This window comes from Ovis aries, chromosome 21 (genome assembly GCF_016772045.2).
Source record: "Ovis aries strain OAR_USU_Benz2616 breed Rambouillet chromosome 21, ARS-UI_Ramb_v3.0, whole genome shotgun sequence".
NCBI classification, from domain to species: Eukaryota; Metazoa; Chordata; class Mammalia; order Artiodactyla; family Bovidae; genus Ovis; species Ovis aries.
In genome coordinates, this window is record NC_056074.1 from 36472137 (window position 1) to 36486494 (window position 14358).

The 14358-nt window shown below is 45.5% G+C and overlaps 2 protein-coding genes across 7 annotated transcripts in view; one reads left to right on the forward strand and one right to left on the reverse strand.

Annotated features, from left to right (window-relative positions):
* Positions 1-4465, reverse strand: part of CPSF7 (cleavage and polyadenylation specific factor 7) — a 22871-nt gene extending 18406 nt beyond the window's left edge. For 2 of the 6 annotated variants that reach the window (XM_027959888.2, XM_027959885.2), the window contains exons 1-2: positions 4405-4465; positions 3674-3782 (exon numbers count right to left, since the gene is read on the reverse strand). In XM_027959888.2, the coding sequence (XP_027815689.1) occupies positions 3674-3727 (54 nt within the window). In that variant the 5' untranslated portion in view covers positions 3728-3782; positions 4405-4465. Of the gene's footprint in view, positions 1-3673; positions 3783-4120; positions 4203-4331 lie in introns of those variants that run through there. The other 4 variants (XM_060404025.1, XM_027959886.2, XM_060404026.1 and 1 more) reach the window with 2 other exon arrangements.
* A 112-nt stretch (positions 4466-4577) lies between these two features.
* On the forward strand, positions 4578-14041 carry SDHAF2 (succinate dehydrogenase complex assembly factor 2). Its single transcript, XM_004019588.5, has 4 exons — positions 4578-4671; positions 9669-9892; positions 9971-10080; positions 13303-14041. The coding sequence occupies exons 1-4, from the start codon at positions 4636-4638 to the stop codon at positions 13431-13433; spliced, it is 501 nt and encodes a 166-aa protein (XP_004019637.1). The 5' UTR covers positions 4578-4635; the 3' UTR covers positions 13434-14041.
* Positions 14042-14358: the final 317 nt, after the last annotated feature.

The window sequence follows — 14358 nt, forward strand, 5'->3', positions numbered from 1 at the left end:
TCTAAATCTCCTAGCAACATCAAGGGGCTAAGACAGGAAAATAGGTAAGGACCTGAGGTTTTTCTGATTACCAAATGAGCTGATGATTTATGCAGTTAAAGCAAAATCTAATTCTACAAATTAAGTGAGAAATACAGTATTTTACAGGCATTGATGTTAAGGATTTCATTTCAAGGAGATTAGAAAAGATGTATTTAATTCTAAATTAATACCAGGGAGAAGTTTGCATTTTATAGCAGAGGAATAGCTGTGATTGTCTCAGGAAGCTTCTTGGTTTACAAAAGAGAACTTGCATGATGTTTGAATTTAAATAAGAACTTCCCCACCTGAATGCTCAATGTTCCTACTTGCCAGCCCTTTCCTGATATCTTAAAGTGTCAGTCACTCAGTCGTGTCCGACTCTTCTGTGACACCATGAACTCCAGCTGGCCAGGCTCCTCTGTGCATGGAATTCTCCAGACAAGAATACTAGAATGGGTTTCCATTCCCTTCTCCAGGGGATCTTCTGACCCAGGGATCGAACCCAGGCCTCCTGCACTGCAGGCAGATTCTTTACTGTTTGAGCCACCAGGGAAGACACAGTAATAAAGCTTTTACTCAAAGCAACCTATGTGAGTTAATTTTCTTATAACTGTAACCAAAGCTCAATGCTTTTTGGCTTTGTGATTACTATTTCCACAGTTCTCACCTTACTCTCCTTCCCTATCACGGTCCGTTGCTGTCGACCACCAGGAATAGAACCTCTTGACCACACAAATCCATGTTTCCCCTTTTATCTCACTAGTTCTAACACGATGCCTAGCAAACAGAAGCAGCTCAGTAACTATTTGCTGAGGAAACTGAGCATACTGTGCAAAGCACCCGTCTCAGCACGAGAAACAGAAAAGAGATGAAACACTCAGCAGGGATGGCAGCTTTCAGTCACTTTCCGAGTTGTTCTCCTCAGCCCAAGAGAGACCCTATGAACTCCGAGGTTCCCTCTGTAACACAAGTGAAGTAGCTCTGCAAAAGACGCTTTTGTAGCACATACTGTAACATATCTGGAGTCAGCACCACAGGGTTCCATCTAGGAACAGTGCTTTGCTCCCTGGGGAGCAAAGTACACATGACAAGGTTCTTGTGCAGGGGTAAGTTGGGGTGAATTAGTAGCATTCCTATAACATTCTAAAACACAATCTGTACTGTTGGCCTTCAATCTAAGCTTACTTCTACAATCCCAGTCAAACAGCTTTTACCACTTCTCCAAAGCTTCCAAATTCTACTAAAACCAGCTTTGCTAAAAATTAACTCATTTGTGAGGGGAAAAAGCACCCTTTCCTGACGTTCCCCACGACATAAGACATTGAAAATCTATACTTTCTTCAACTTAACCAAGTACCAAATTGTCATTTCGGTACAAATATCTACTTCATTTCACACACACACAGTCCTGTTTAACTGAGGAGACCAGAGATCAAATTGTTGAGACTAACAACTCAGTGGATGAGACCTGTCTTGTCTATGACCGACAAGCAATACTGCTTAAGAAATTATGAAATCTCACTTCTCAGACCACATGTGGCTAAATCTGTGGTCAAGGACCCTGTTCAATCCATTTCCCAGAGTGAATCAGCAGCAGCACTGTCGTCAACCCACAGATAATGAAATTAAGGGGAAACGAGGTTTTTAAAATCAGTAATAGAAAAGAATTAAAGGAGACTTTTTTTTCTTGCTATCTTATATTTAAAAGAATAACAAAAATAGTAGTAAGAGTCTTGATTCAAAGTAATATGAAAAATTCAGGAAAGCAAATGGTAACTAAACATACTAAGTCTTTCTTTTTATCCATAAATAATTGACTTATTTGAAATTTAAAGAAAGATTTTCATGTATTTAAGTTAATCAGCAGCCACATGTAGACGACTGCAGTTTGCCTGAGAAGACATGGGAAAATGATCAACTTTTGCCAAGTGAAAGAAATGGCACATAACGGCATATATAAACCTCGTCTGCTGCTTCACATCAAAGTCAGGGTCCATACTGTATAGCACATGGAACTCTGCTCAATGTTTTATGGCAGCCTGAATATGAGTGAAGTTTGGCAGAGAACAGATACATGTGTGGCTGAGTCCCTTCTCTATCACAACATTGTTAATAGGCTATACCACAGTACAAAATAAGTTAAAAAAAAAAAATCAGGGTCCAGAGCACTTTCCTTCTCTGCTGCTGCTGCTAAGTCACTGCAGTCGTGTCTGATTCTGCGCGACCCCATAAGCGGCAGCCAGCCAGGCTCCCCCATCCCTGGGATTCTCCAGGCAAGAACACTGGAGTGGTTGCCATTTCCTTCTCCAATGCATGAAAGTGAAAAGTGAAAGTGAAGTTGCTCAGTCGTGTCCGACTCTTAGTGACCCCATGGACTGCAGCCTACCAGGCTCCTCCATCCATGGGATTTTCCAGACAAGAAGACTGGAGTGGGTTGTCATTGCCTTCTCCACTTTCCTTCTCTAGCCTGGTTTTGTTTTTTAAATCCTCTTTATAGGCCCTTACATATAGCCATTGAAAGATGAAAATGGGGAAAACCAGGTTACTCAAGTAGAATAGTGCTGAAAATAATCCAGGCAGGATATTAAGTTTTAAATACAGACTTTTGAACATTCTTGAGATCTTTTCTGAATTGACCTGTATATGAGATGATTGTTTCAAGGGAGATCACTGTATAATTTTCTTGACATATCATAAAGAGATCAACAAACTGAACTCAGAGTACGTGAGTGGGTCTCTATCTGCTTCTGAACTTGCTTGTCCAATACCTTTACCTCCTCCCACCAATTAAACATCATCAATAAAGGTTATTACTAAAAAACTAACATTAAAAAGCCTATGGACTTCTTGAGACCAGAGTCAAGCTACTTCTGAAACAAGGAAGGCTGAAAACAACTGACATTAAATGTTAAAGTTATCTTTCATACTTGCACTGCCTTTTGAAGCGAAGGGGTACTACATTTCTCCAGCTGCAATTTGAGAGACTCTCAAAGGAACACATATCAACATTGTCTTCGTGAATGCTACAGAACACCTAATTCTGATTTTTAAATGTGGCTAGTCAGAGAAGGCGATGGCGCCCCACTCCAGCACTCTTGCTGGAAAATCCCATGGATGGAGGAGCCTGGTAGGCTGCCGTACATGGGGTCCCTACGAGTCTGACACGACTGAGTGACTTCACTTTCACTTTTCACTTTCATGCATTGGAGAAAGAAATGGCAACCCACTCCAGTGTTCTTGCCTGGAGAATCCCAGGGACGGGGGAGCCTGGTGGGCTGCTGTCTATGGGGCCGCACAGAGTTGGACGAGACTGAAGCGACTTAGCGTAGCAGTCTTCCACGAGACTGATGTTCAACTTTGGCTTACTGGAGAATCAAGTTCCACAGGTTGATAAACCACTCTATTAAACCTAATTTTTATTTGCTCTTAAATCAAAGCTTTTAAAATTAAGCCTGGAGGCTTTAGTTGACATAAGCGGAATAGGCGTAAGTCCTGAAAGTCTGCGCTAGAGGGAAGATTTTAGATCTGACAGACGTGTGTTCAGGCCGAGCAAATCTTCTACCACTGACAGAGCTTGGGACCCCTGCAAGTTTGCTGCAAGAGATTCCTCGGCCGGTACAGGAAAATCCCACTGCTCCAGAGGACTCCTCACCTGATTGAATTCCTCGTCAGCGTATATATCAATCAAGTCAACTCCTTCTGACATGGCTTCGGAAGGAAGATCTCGCGCCCGGAGAACGGACAAAGCAAGAAAGATGCCACTGCGGTATCCAGAAAGAAGCAAGAGTTACAAAGCATAAGGGTCCTGGGCTGGAAGGAGGGCACTGGTTGCCAACCTCCCGTCTCCAGAGACGCAGCATCCCGGCAGTCCGAGCTCGGCCCCACCCGCTCCGCCCCGCCCCCGGCCTCGCGCCGCCCCTCGCTCTCCCAGGCCACCGGGGCTCGCGGGGCTCGCTGCCCATCACCCTCGGGCCCGACCGGAGCTGCGCCGCAGCTGCCCGTGGCGCGACGAGAAAGTCCAGGCCTCTGCTCCTACGGGCCCTCGGATGGCGCTTCGAAGAACGACCGCGGCGAAGCCCGCAGGCCCAGCCCGCCGCACCTGCCGAGGCCCCAAGCAGTCCGGGCTAGAAGTCCCTGCGGCTCCCGGAGCTCCAGCCACCTCCGCTCCCCACCCAGGCCTTAGTCCTCGCCCCCGGCTAGGCCCGCCCCGCTCCCTCCCCACAGACCCGGCCCGACGCCCTCGGCCCCCTCCCTCAAAGGCCCGCGCCTCCCGCCGCCCGCCAACTCCGGTTGTCCCAAACTCAACCGACCCCCTCCCCGCCTCAGCGCCGTCCCCAAACCCTCTTCCGGCCCAGCCGGCCCCCGGCCGCGCGCCCCCGTTACCGGGAATATGGCGGCGGCGGCGGCGAGTCTGGACTAGGCCCGAAGCGCGCGAACCGCTCTCGGCCCCAGGTCCCGCCCCCCCCCGCCGCCGGCGTCACACGCACAGCCACTTCCGCCATACGCGAGGACGCATCTTCCTGCTCAAGTCTTAGGCGCCGCTGTCGGAGGCCCTGGTGTTCGAAAGTATCCGGAAGTGGCTGGGCTGTAGGCCTTTGATGCGGGTCGGGAAAAATGGCGGTGGTCGCGGTGTTCCCGGCTTTTGCGCGGGTGAGAAAAATGGGGGGTTCTAGACTCCTGGGCAGGCCAGAGTGGGAACTGTGCCTCGTCTTCCTCTGAAGTTGTGGAGACCGAGAGAAGCATCTACCTGTCTTATACAGCCCAGGCAAGGACAGACCCAAGGAGAGGTTGATCTTGCAACGCAGGAGATTCAGGTTACATCCACCCTGGCCTGAGCCCGCTGTGTGCTTGTCTCGTAATATCGTTGAACCATCAGTCTTCGTGAGAGACTCAATTCCGATTTCACCTATTTGCAGGTGGAACTGGCCGGACACCTTCTGGGTGCCTTCTGTCTCTGTTTTTAAGCCTCTCTGCTCTTTTTAAGTCTTCTCTAGTGTCTGTCTTGATTTCACATGGTTTCATAAGACCTTTTTTCGTTTTGAATATAGGCTGTTAACACTAAAATTTTCTCTTAATACTGCTCTTTGCCAATTTCATGATTTTGTGATGTGTTTTTGTCTCCAGATATTTTATGATTCCCTTTTTATTTCTCCTTTGACCCAGTTCAAAAGTGAGGGTGTTGTTCAGTTTTCTCTTATTTGTGAATTTTCCAGTTTTCCTTCTCTTGATTTCTAGTTTTATTCTGTTGTGGTCAGAAAAGATGCCTTGTATGATTTCGATCTTTTTTGTTGAAACTCGTAACCTAACATGCTCTCTGTCCTGGAGAATGTTCTTAGAGTGCTTGAAAATAATGTGTATTCTGCCGCTGTTGGGTGGCATGTTCTGTGTGTGTATTTTTGGCCCATTTGGCTTACATTGTTGTTCCTGTCCTCTACTTCCTTATTGATCTTCTGTCTAGGTGTTCTCTCCATATTGAAAGTGGCTTTTGAAATCCGCAACTATTGTGTTGCAGTTTCTCCGTTCAGATCTGTCAATATTTGCTTCATATATTTTGGTGTTCAGCTGTTGGTTGTATGTCTAATTGTTGTACCCTTTTGGTGAGTTGACTCTTTCATCATTATTTCAGGGCCTTTTAAAATCTGTTTTGATACTTTTGACTTAAAGTTTGTTTTGCCTAATGAAAGTAGGGCCATCTGTGCTCTCTTTTGGTTTCTATTTGCAGTGGAATGTGTTTCACACTTTCACTTTCAGCCTACATCTAAAATGAGTTTCTTGTAAGGCATATAGTTGGATTTTGTGGGTTTTTAAAAATCCCTTCAGTCTCTGTGTGTCTTTTGATTGGGGAGTTTAATCTGTTCACATTTAAAATATTACTGATAGAGAGGACTTAGAGTTGCCATTCTGTTCATTGTTTTCTGCTTTGTCGCTTTGTGTCCTTCTCCTCTCGCTGTCATCTTTTGTGTTTTGTTGATATTTTTCTATAGACATGCTTTGATTCCTTCCTCATTTTCTGTTGTGTGTAAATGTTTCCTTTGTGGTTACCACAGGGCTTGCATTAAGCATTTTATAATGTATTTTAAGCTGATAATAGCTCAGTCTCATCCGAAAACTTCTCTTTTACACCTCCCACCTTATGTTACTGATATTACAATGCCATATTTTATTTTGTATCCACTAGTATATTTTATCAGAGAAGGCAATGGCACCCCACTCCAGTACTCTCGCCTGGAAAATCCCGTGGACAGAGGAGCCTGGTAGGCTGCAGTCCATGGGGTCTCGAAGAGTTGGACACGACTGAGCAACTTCACTTTCACTTTTCACTTATATGCATTGGAGAAGGGAATGGCAACCCACTCCAGTGTTCTTGCCTGGAGAATCCCAGGGATGAGGGAGCCTGGTGGGCTGCCATCTGTGGGGTTGCACAGAGTTGGACACAACTGAAGTGACTTAGCAGCAGCAGTATATTTTATAGCTTTTTAAAATGTCTTTGTCTTTTAAGTCAGAATTAAACGTGATTTACCTACCATCATTGCAGTGTTATAGTAGCCTGTGTTTGTCTAGGTTTTTGATATGAAGCTTTATGCTTTCATATACTTTTGTGTTATTATCTACTGTCCTTTGGCTCCTTTTTGTGCGTTCAGTCGCTCAGTGTCCATCGCTTTGCAACCACATGGCCTGCAGCAAGCCACGCTTTCCAGTCCATCACCAGCTCCCGGAGCTTGCTCAAACTCATGTCCATTGACTGGGTGATGCCATCCAACCATCTTATTCTCTGTTGCCCTTTCTCCTGCGGCCTTCAAACTTTCCCAGCATCAAGGTCTTTTCTTATAAGTCAGTTCTTCACATCAGGTGAGCTTCAGCTTCAGCATCAGTCCTTCCATGAATATTCAGGATTGATTTCCTTTAGGATTGACTGATTGGATCTCCTTGCTGTCCAAGGGACTCTCAAGAGTTTTCTCCAATACCACAGTTCAAAAGCATCAGTTCTTTGGCACTCAGCTTTCTTTATGGTCCAACTCTCACGTCCATACATGACTACTGGAAAAACCATAGCTTTGATTATACAGACCTTTGTTGGCAAAGTAATGTCTCTGCTTTTTAATATGCTGTCTAGGTTTGTCATAGCTTTTCTTCCAGGAAGCAAGTGTCTTAATTTCATGACTGCACTCACCATCTGCAGTGATTGTGGATCCCAAAAAGAAGTCTGTCACTGTTTCCATTGTTTCCCCATCTGTTTGCCATGAAGTGATGGGACTGGATGCCATGATCTTAGTTTTTTGAATGTTTTTTCACGCTCCTTTTTCACTTTCACCAAGAGGCTCTTTAGTTCCTCTTCACTTTCTGCTATAAGGATAGTGTCATCTGCTGCTTCAATTTGGATGTCCATTTCTTTCCCCCAATTTGGGAAGTTTTGAGCCATTTTTCCCTTAGGTAATCTTCCTGCCCCTCTTTCTTTTCTCCTTCTGGAACTCCCATAGTATTTATATTGATCAGTTGGTGATGTCTCCCAAGCTTATCTCACTCATTTGTTTTCATTTTCTTCCTGTGAATGAGTAGTCTTCAAGTAAACTGAGTTCACTGATTTTTTTTTTTTTCTGGTTGATCAAGTATGCTGTTTAACTTTTGTGGTGAATTTTTCAAAATTGTTATTTTTCAGTTCCAATTTTAAAACTTTTTTTTTTCCTGTCAGTATTCTTATTTTGGTTATGCGTTGTTTTCCTCAGCTTACTGAACATCTTGGTGACAACCTTTTTTGAGTTATTTGTCAGGTAATTCATATACGTCTGTTTCCAGGATTGGTTGCTGGAAGTTTATTTTGTGTCTTTGGGTAGGCCTTGTTTTGCTGTTTCTCATGCACCTTGGAACTTTGTGCTTAATTAGATCCATGCATTTGAAAAAAAATAACCACCTCCCAGTCTTTTCTTTGTACAAGAAAAGATCTTTTCCATCAGTCCTGTCAGAGAATCTGGGGGCCTCTCAAACTTTTTGTATGAAATGTCTTCTCTAGACTTGTGCATGTAAATTCCCCACCAGCAGGATTTGCTGGCTTCTGTTTTCAAGTGCTCATAATCTCTGGCTCCCTCTTGTGTCTGTTTATGGTACTGCAGGTTCTCTGTAGCTGCTGCAACTTCCCCAGCTCTTGTCAGCCCATTCCAGATTTCTAGAGTATCCCAGGTCCCATGAGTGCTGCAGGTTGGCCAAGACAGAAATTAGTCTCTTGTACATCTCCTTGGAAAGCAGGAGTTTGGGATGCATGCTCCTTTTTCTTTCTGTTGGCCTCTGTCTGCTGTACCATGGGTCCTCAGAGCAGCAGCAAGCCACCCAGCTTTTTTTTGTTTTCAGAGACCCCCCCCCAGATACCTAGAGTATACCGGATCCTGTTAGTGCTCTGAGACAGGCAAAAAAGAAAACTTTCTTTCAGGCAGCTACCCAGAAAGCTGGAACGTTGGACACACATGCCAACTCTTCCTCCCCAGGGAGAAGCCAAAAATTGGGGGTTTTCTTCTAGTTTTGTGCTGAGCCACTGGTAGGGATGATGGCAAGTAACCGTGTGCTAGTCCAAACCCTCACCTAGTTCTCAGCAGCCCCCAGCCTGGCACCTTTTCTGTCACACTTCGATTCAGACAAGACGGAAGCCAGTCACCCAGGCCTCCCCATGAAGGGCCACATGTTGGACGTCTGTTTCAGTCGTTTCTTTCCCTCCCCAGGGAGAAGCCAGTGGCTGAGAATTTTCTCCAGTTGCACTGGGCTGAGCCAGGGGCAGGGACTATGGTGAATGAGGCCTGGGAATTTTTTAGCTGTGATGCAGCTGTTTTTGTGCTCACCTAGGGTTCAGGAGCCTCTTAGCTGGTTTCTGGATTTACCATGAAGGAAACTGGTCCATGTGTTGGGAGTTGCTGTCTTCGCAGGAGAAGGAAAGTGTGGGGCTTCCTATTAACACCATCTTGCTGACGTCACCACCTTCTCATTGAATCTTGATAGTTTTGGCCCTTCTCTATATTGGGAAACTTTGAGGAGTTAGGGGCCTTGCCATCACTGTATGCTCAGATTTTAACACAGGCAGGTGACTAGAATGCAAACCATATTGTGAGAATTTTAAGGGAAGAAGAAAATATTTCCATTGGAGACTTTCAGGAAAGGCACTGGTTAAGAACATGTTTGCAGTCAGAGCTGGGTTCCAAACCTCAGGAATTATTCTTAATATTTGGGTGATCTTGGTGAGTCATTTAACCTCTCTGAGTCTCAGCTTCCTAAGCTGTAAAGTGGGGACAGTATCAGCATAACTTTTTTTTTTAATTGAGGTGTAGTTGATTTACAATATTTTATAAGTTTCAGGTGTATAACATAGTAGTTCACAATTTTTAAAGATTAAACTCCACCTATGCTTATTATAAAGTTGACGTAACTTCTTAAGGTCTAAAGGAGATGAGATGCATCTTGCACCTGGTTCATATGTTGAGTGAATGACAAGGATGGTCATCCTTGTTAAAAAGGTGCTTATGGGAGGCAGTTCCTTGGTAGTCCAGTGGTTAAGACTTGGGCTTTCACTGCGACGGACCTGGGTTCAATCTGTGGTTGGGGAGCTTAAGATCCTGCCCACCTTGGCCAAAAAGAAAAAAAAAAAAGATGTGGCTTTTTTGTTTCAGATGCTTGCTCTGTCAAGGCGCCACCTAGTGTCTCCTTCACTCAGCATGACGTCATGTAGACGCTGCTACAGAGGTGACAGCCCGAACGATTCCCAGAAGGATATGATTGAAATCCCTTTGCCTCCGTGGCAGGAGCGAACTGATGAATCCATAGAAACCAAACGAGCCCGGCTGCTCTATGAGAGCAGAAAGAGGGGAATGCTGGAAAACTGCATCCTGCTTAGGTAGGGGAAGAGGAGAATGGAGGTTGCTTCTCTCTGGCTAGAGACGGTCTTTTCAACTTCTTTCTCTCTCTTGACTAGCCTCTTCGCTAAGGAACATCTGCAGCACATGACGGAGAAACAGCTGAACCTCTACGATCGCCTGATTAATGAGCCGAGTAACGACTGGGATATTTACTACTGGGCTACAGGTATTAGGCATGATAAGCAGCATAAGGTGAAAAACAGGATGATGTGGGCTGATTTGAGTCTGGAAAGGTATCATGGGCAATTTGTTTTTCTTTTGTAGACACTCAACCCAACCTCTCGAGATTTTTCCAAAATGTGCAAAATTTGTCTTATGAGTTAAGGTCCTTTGTTTGCAAACAATAAAAACTGATTCCGTCCAACTTAAGCAAAAAGAGAACTTAGTGAAATTGTGTGGGAAACTCCTAGCATCAGAGGGAAAGTTGAAGAAAAACCAGGGCAGGAATGAAGTGGAACGAGAGAGTGCTGGCTGCCTAGCATAAAGTCCCTGGGAGTCTCTCTCTCCATGCCAGCTTTGTGAGGAATGAATTCTCACTGTGTATAGTTAGGGTTAGCTTTGGCTGTGAGTAATAGAACCCCAAAACAACAATGGCTTAAGGAAGACAGAACTGGGTTTTTCTTTCTCATAACAGAAGTTCAGAGTTAGGCCCTCCAGAACACACAGAGGGGTTTCAGAGTCATTAAGGCCGGATTCCTCTTGACTTGTTCCTTCACCCTCCCCCATGTTGGCTACCTCATGACCTCAAGATGGCTGCCGAGGCTCTATCTGTCGTGTCTATATTTCAGCCAGGGAAAAAGAGTTAAGAGAACACGCTCCATTTTTTAATGGACCCTTCTCAAGAAATTATACACCATAATTGCACTTAGTTTCCACAGGGCTTGTACACAGGGGAGTGGGAAATATTCAGGGCCAACCTGGAAGTCTTTTAATGTATCTTTGGCTTTATATTGAAGTTGAGCTTCTTATAGATAGCTTATATTGTCATTCTTTTTAATCTGATCTTACAATACGTTTTTTCATTGGTGTGTTTTGGCCATTTGCATATAACTACCAGTGTGATTGAATTAAAACTTACCATCTTTTTTTTGGTTTGTTTTCTATTCCTACCGACTGTTTTTTGTTCTCTTCCCCTCTACTTCTGTGGGTTTTGAGTTTTTAAAATTTCGTCTTATCTCCACCATTGGTTTCTTACAGCTCTTTATAATTTTTTTAGTGATTGCCCTAGGGCTTACAGTATATATGCATACCTGTGTGCTCAGTTGTGTCTGACTCTTCAGACCCAGTGGACTGTAACCCATCAGATTCCTCTGTCCATGAGATTCCCCAGGCAAGAATACTGGAGTGGGTTGCCACTTCCTTCTCCAGGCATCTTTCCGACCCAGGTATTGAGCCCACGTCTTCTGCACTGGCAGGTGGCTTCTTTACCACTGAGCCACCAGGGAAGCACGGCTTACCATGTGCGCTTTCCTGTATTTCTGTGCCTCAAAAGGGCTGTCCGTGGTGTTGCCCTCCCCCAGACGGTGCTTGTTAATTTGGGGACAGGAGATCGGGAGGCTGTTCTCTGTTGTCCTGGTCCAGTTTCCGGCCCTGTGACCATGAGTCATGGTGGAGGGTCTTTTTTCAGTGATCCTGCTGGTCCCACAGGGGTAGAGGATTTTTTTCTTTTATTCTTCCACTAGCCCAAGCGGGTCCTCACATGGACCCTATAGGAGACAGGACTCACTGACCTATTCCCAGACCCTTGAAGCTTTTGTTCTGTAGAGAACAAGGACTAGGCTGGGGTTTATGCTTTTGGTGGGGGGCAGTGGGAGCAATGTTTTTCTGCTCCCCTACTCCTGGCCTCCATTGCTGAGGGAGGCTTTCTGCAGCCTCCTGCTCTGGACCCTGTCTTCATCGTGAGCATACTCAGTGAGGGGTTGTTGAGAAGAACCTGCCCATTGGTGCAGATCCCCCTTGTGTCTGTGGCTCCCAGAGATTTTACACTCATGCTCACCTACACTTGGCTTCCAGTAGTTGGTGAACAATTTTAGCTAAATTCTTGCCTGTTTGTATGGTGCCCAGTGCCCCTTCCTCCTGTGCCCTGTCTCAAGTGAGCATGTGTGTTCATGTCCATTTTCTCCTTTGAAGGGCCTTTCTTTCCTTGTTTCATTTTCTTTGGGTGCCTGTGACCTCAGCTTTCTGATGACTTCAAAAAAGTTATGATGTTTCTAGTTTATCTGACTTTTTCTTGTTGGGATGAATGGGGTGTTCTGTCCAGTTTTCAGCATTCTAGGGGGAAACTGAAATCGCCTCGATCTTACTCTGATTGTCACACAAAACAACAGACGCCAGGCCCACCAGATGCCAGCTGTGTGCCAAATGAGGGAAAATCAGACTTTGGTTTGAGGAATGCCCTCTCCTGACGTTGTGTTTAGTGTTGCTAGGAGGGTAATTCCAAAGCTTAGTACCCAAGCTTTCCCAATGGGAGGCTTTGTTTGGGAGGCTTTGCTTGGGAGGCTTTGCTTAAGTGAGAGACTCGGGGGTAGAAAGAAAGGTTAGAGGTGTGCAGCATCCGCCAGACTCCTGCTGCCCTGAGGCTGGCATCCTCTCCTCTCTGCTCTTGGTGCCTTTGTTGCCTCCATCCAAATCTGGTTCTACAGGTTCCTGTCGGTTTTATGGGCCTCTGTTATAGCCTTCCAGTGAATTCTTTTATGTTTTAAGTTTACTGGAGTTATCAGTTGCTATCACTTAACATCCAAGGACTTTTGCCTCAGGAAATTAACAGACTAGAAGGAAAAACACAGTATTCCAAAAACAACTGAAGTGCTGAATGCAAAGCAAAATGGAATAGCCAAGGCTGGACAGGCCAGGGGTCAGCTGTGCTTGTCCAAATAATAAATGCTGGGCCAGATAATAAATGCTGTCGTCTTGCGGCCATATGGTCTCTGTGGCAACTGCTCAGCCCTGCCATCGTAGCACAGAGGCAGCCACGGACAATATGTAAACAAGTGAGAGCAGCTGTTCCAGTAACGCTCTTTACAAATACCGGCTGCCGTGGGTTGCCAGCCTGTGGTGCAGGCTGCGTGTATATCCAGAGAAAGAATGCAGCTGCTCTGTGTACCCACTGTGGTTTTAGGCCGAGCCAGAGTTTCAAGTTTTAAAGTCCTTATACTATCGGGATTTTCCTCGTGGTCCAGTGACTAAGTCTCCGTGCTCCCCATGCAGGGGGCATGGATATGATCTCTGGTCAGGCAACTGGATCCCACCTGCCAAAACAAAGATCAAAGATCCTGTGTGCTGCAACTAAGACCGCGTGTGTTCAAATAAATAAATATTTTTTAAAAAAAGATCTTTATACATCTGACAGTTGACTGACCAACGTAATTCTTTTTGCTCATCCTTACAGAAGCAAAACCAGCCCCAGAAATATTTGAAAACGAAGTCATGGCCCTGTTGAGAGACTTTGCTAAGAACAAAAACAAAGAGCAGCGACTGCGGGCCCCGGATCTTGAATACCTCTTCGAAAAGCCACACTGAGCTACGTGCCACCATCTGCCTGGCCTCGGGGGCTCTACGGATGCTCATTGCCTGCGATGGTACTGGCCTTGATGTCCTGCTTCTCCTTAGATGCTCAGCCCACCCAGACCTCGGGTCCTGTCTGCAGTGATGGACCCACCTCTCTCCAAGGACATGTATATGTTCAGTGTGCCTCATGCTAAGACCCTTTGGCTCCCATCTAAGCCTCAGAAGCAGTTTATCCATGTCACTGTCCCTGAGGCCTGACTCTCTCTCTGGTTCCATAGGAGAAAGCATTGTGCCAGCTCACTGCTTCAGCCAGAGTGTGCTCAGTGTGAAGAGGCAGCCAGCTGCCTGTGCTGTGTGGAAGGCTCCCCGGGTGAGCCAGGGCTTTGTCCCTGTGAAATTCCCCCTTCCAGCCTGGGTTGGTTCTTTCTGCCAGGGGAAGCTGGTCCAAGCCCCCTGAGTGGAACCCGTCAAAGGCCCAGCAGGCAGAATGAGGGCAGTGGGCAGGAACGGTGTGGGCGTGCTGCTTAAGAGTCAGCATCCTCAGCAGATTTTCTCTAGAATGCTCATTTTATAAACTGAACGATAATTGTGTATATTAAAGAATATTTTAAAAAGGAAAATCACAGCTTCTCAACCCTCACCCAATTATTTTAATTTTGTGTGTTCTCATGCAGGCATATGTTTATAGAGTTTTACAAGGTCACAATCTCCAAGTTTCAATTACAGCAAATGTTTTCTGTATTTCTGCAGTCTCCACAATTGCTTGGAGAAGGTAATGGCACCCCACTCCAGTACTCTTGCCTGGAAAATCCCATGGATGGAGGAGCCTGGTAGGCTGCAGTCCATGGGGTCGCTAATCGTCAGATACAACTGAGCAACTTCACTTTCACTTTTCACTCTCATGCATTGGAGAAGGAAATGGCAACCCACTCCAGTG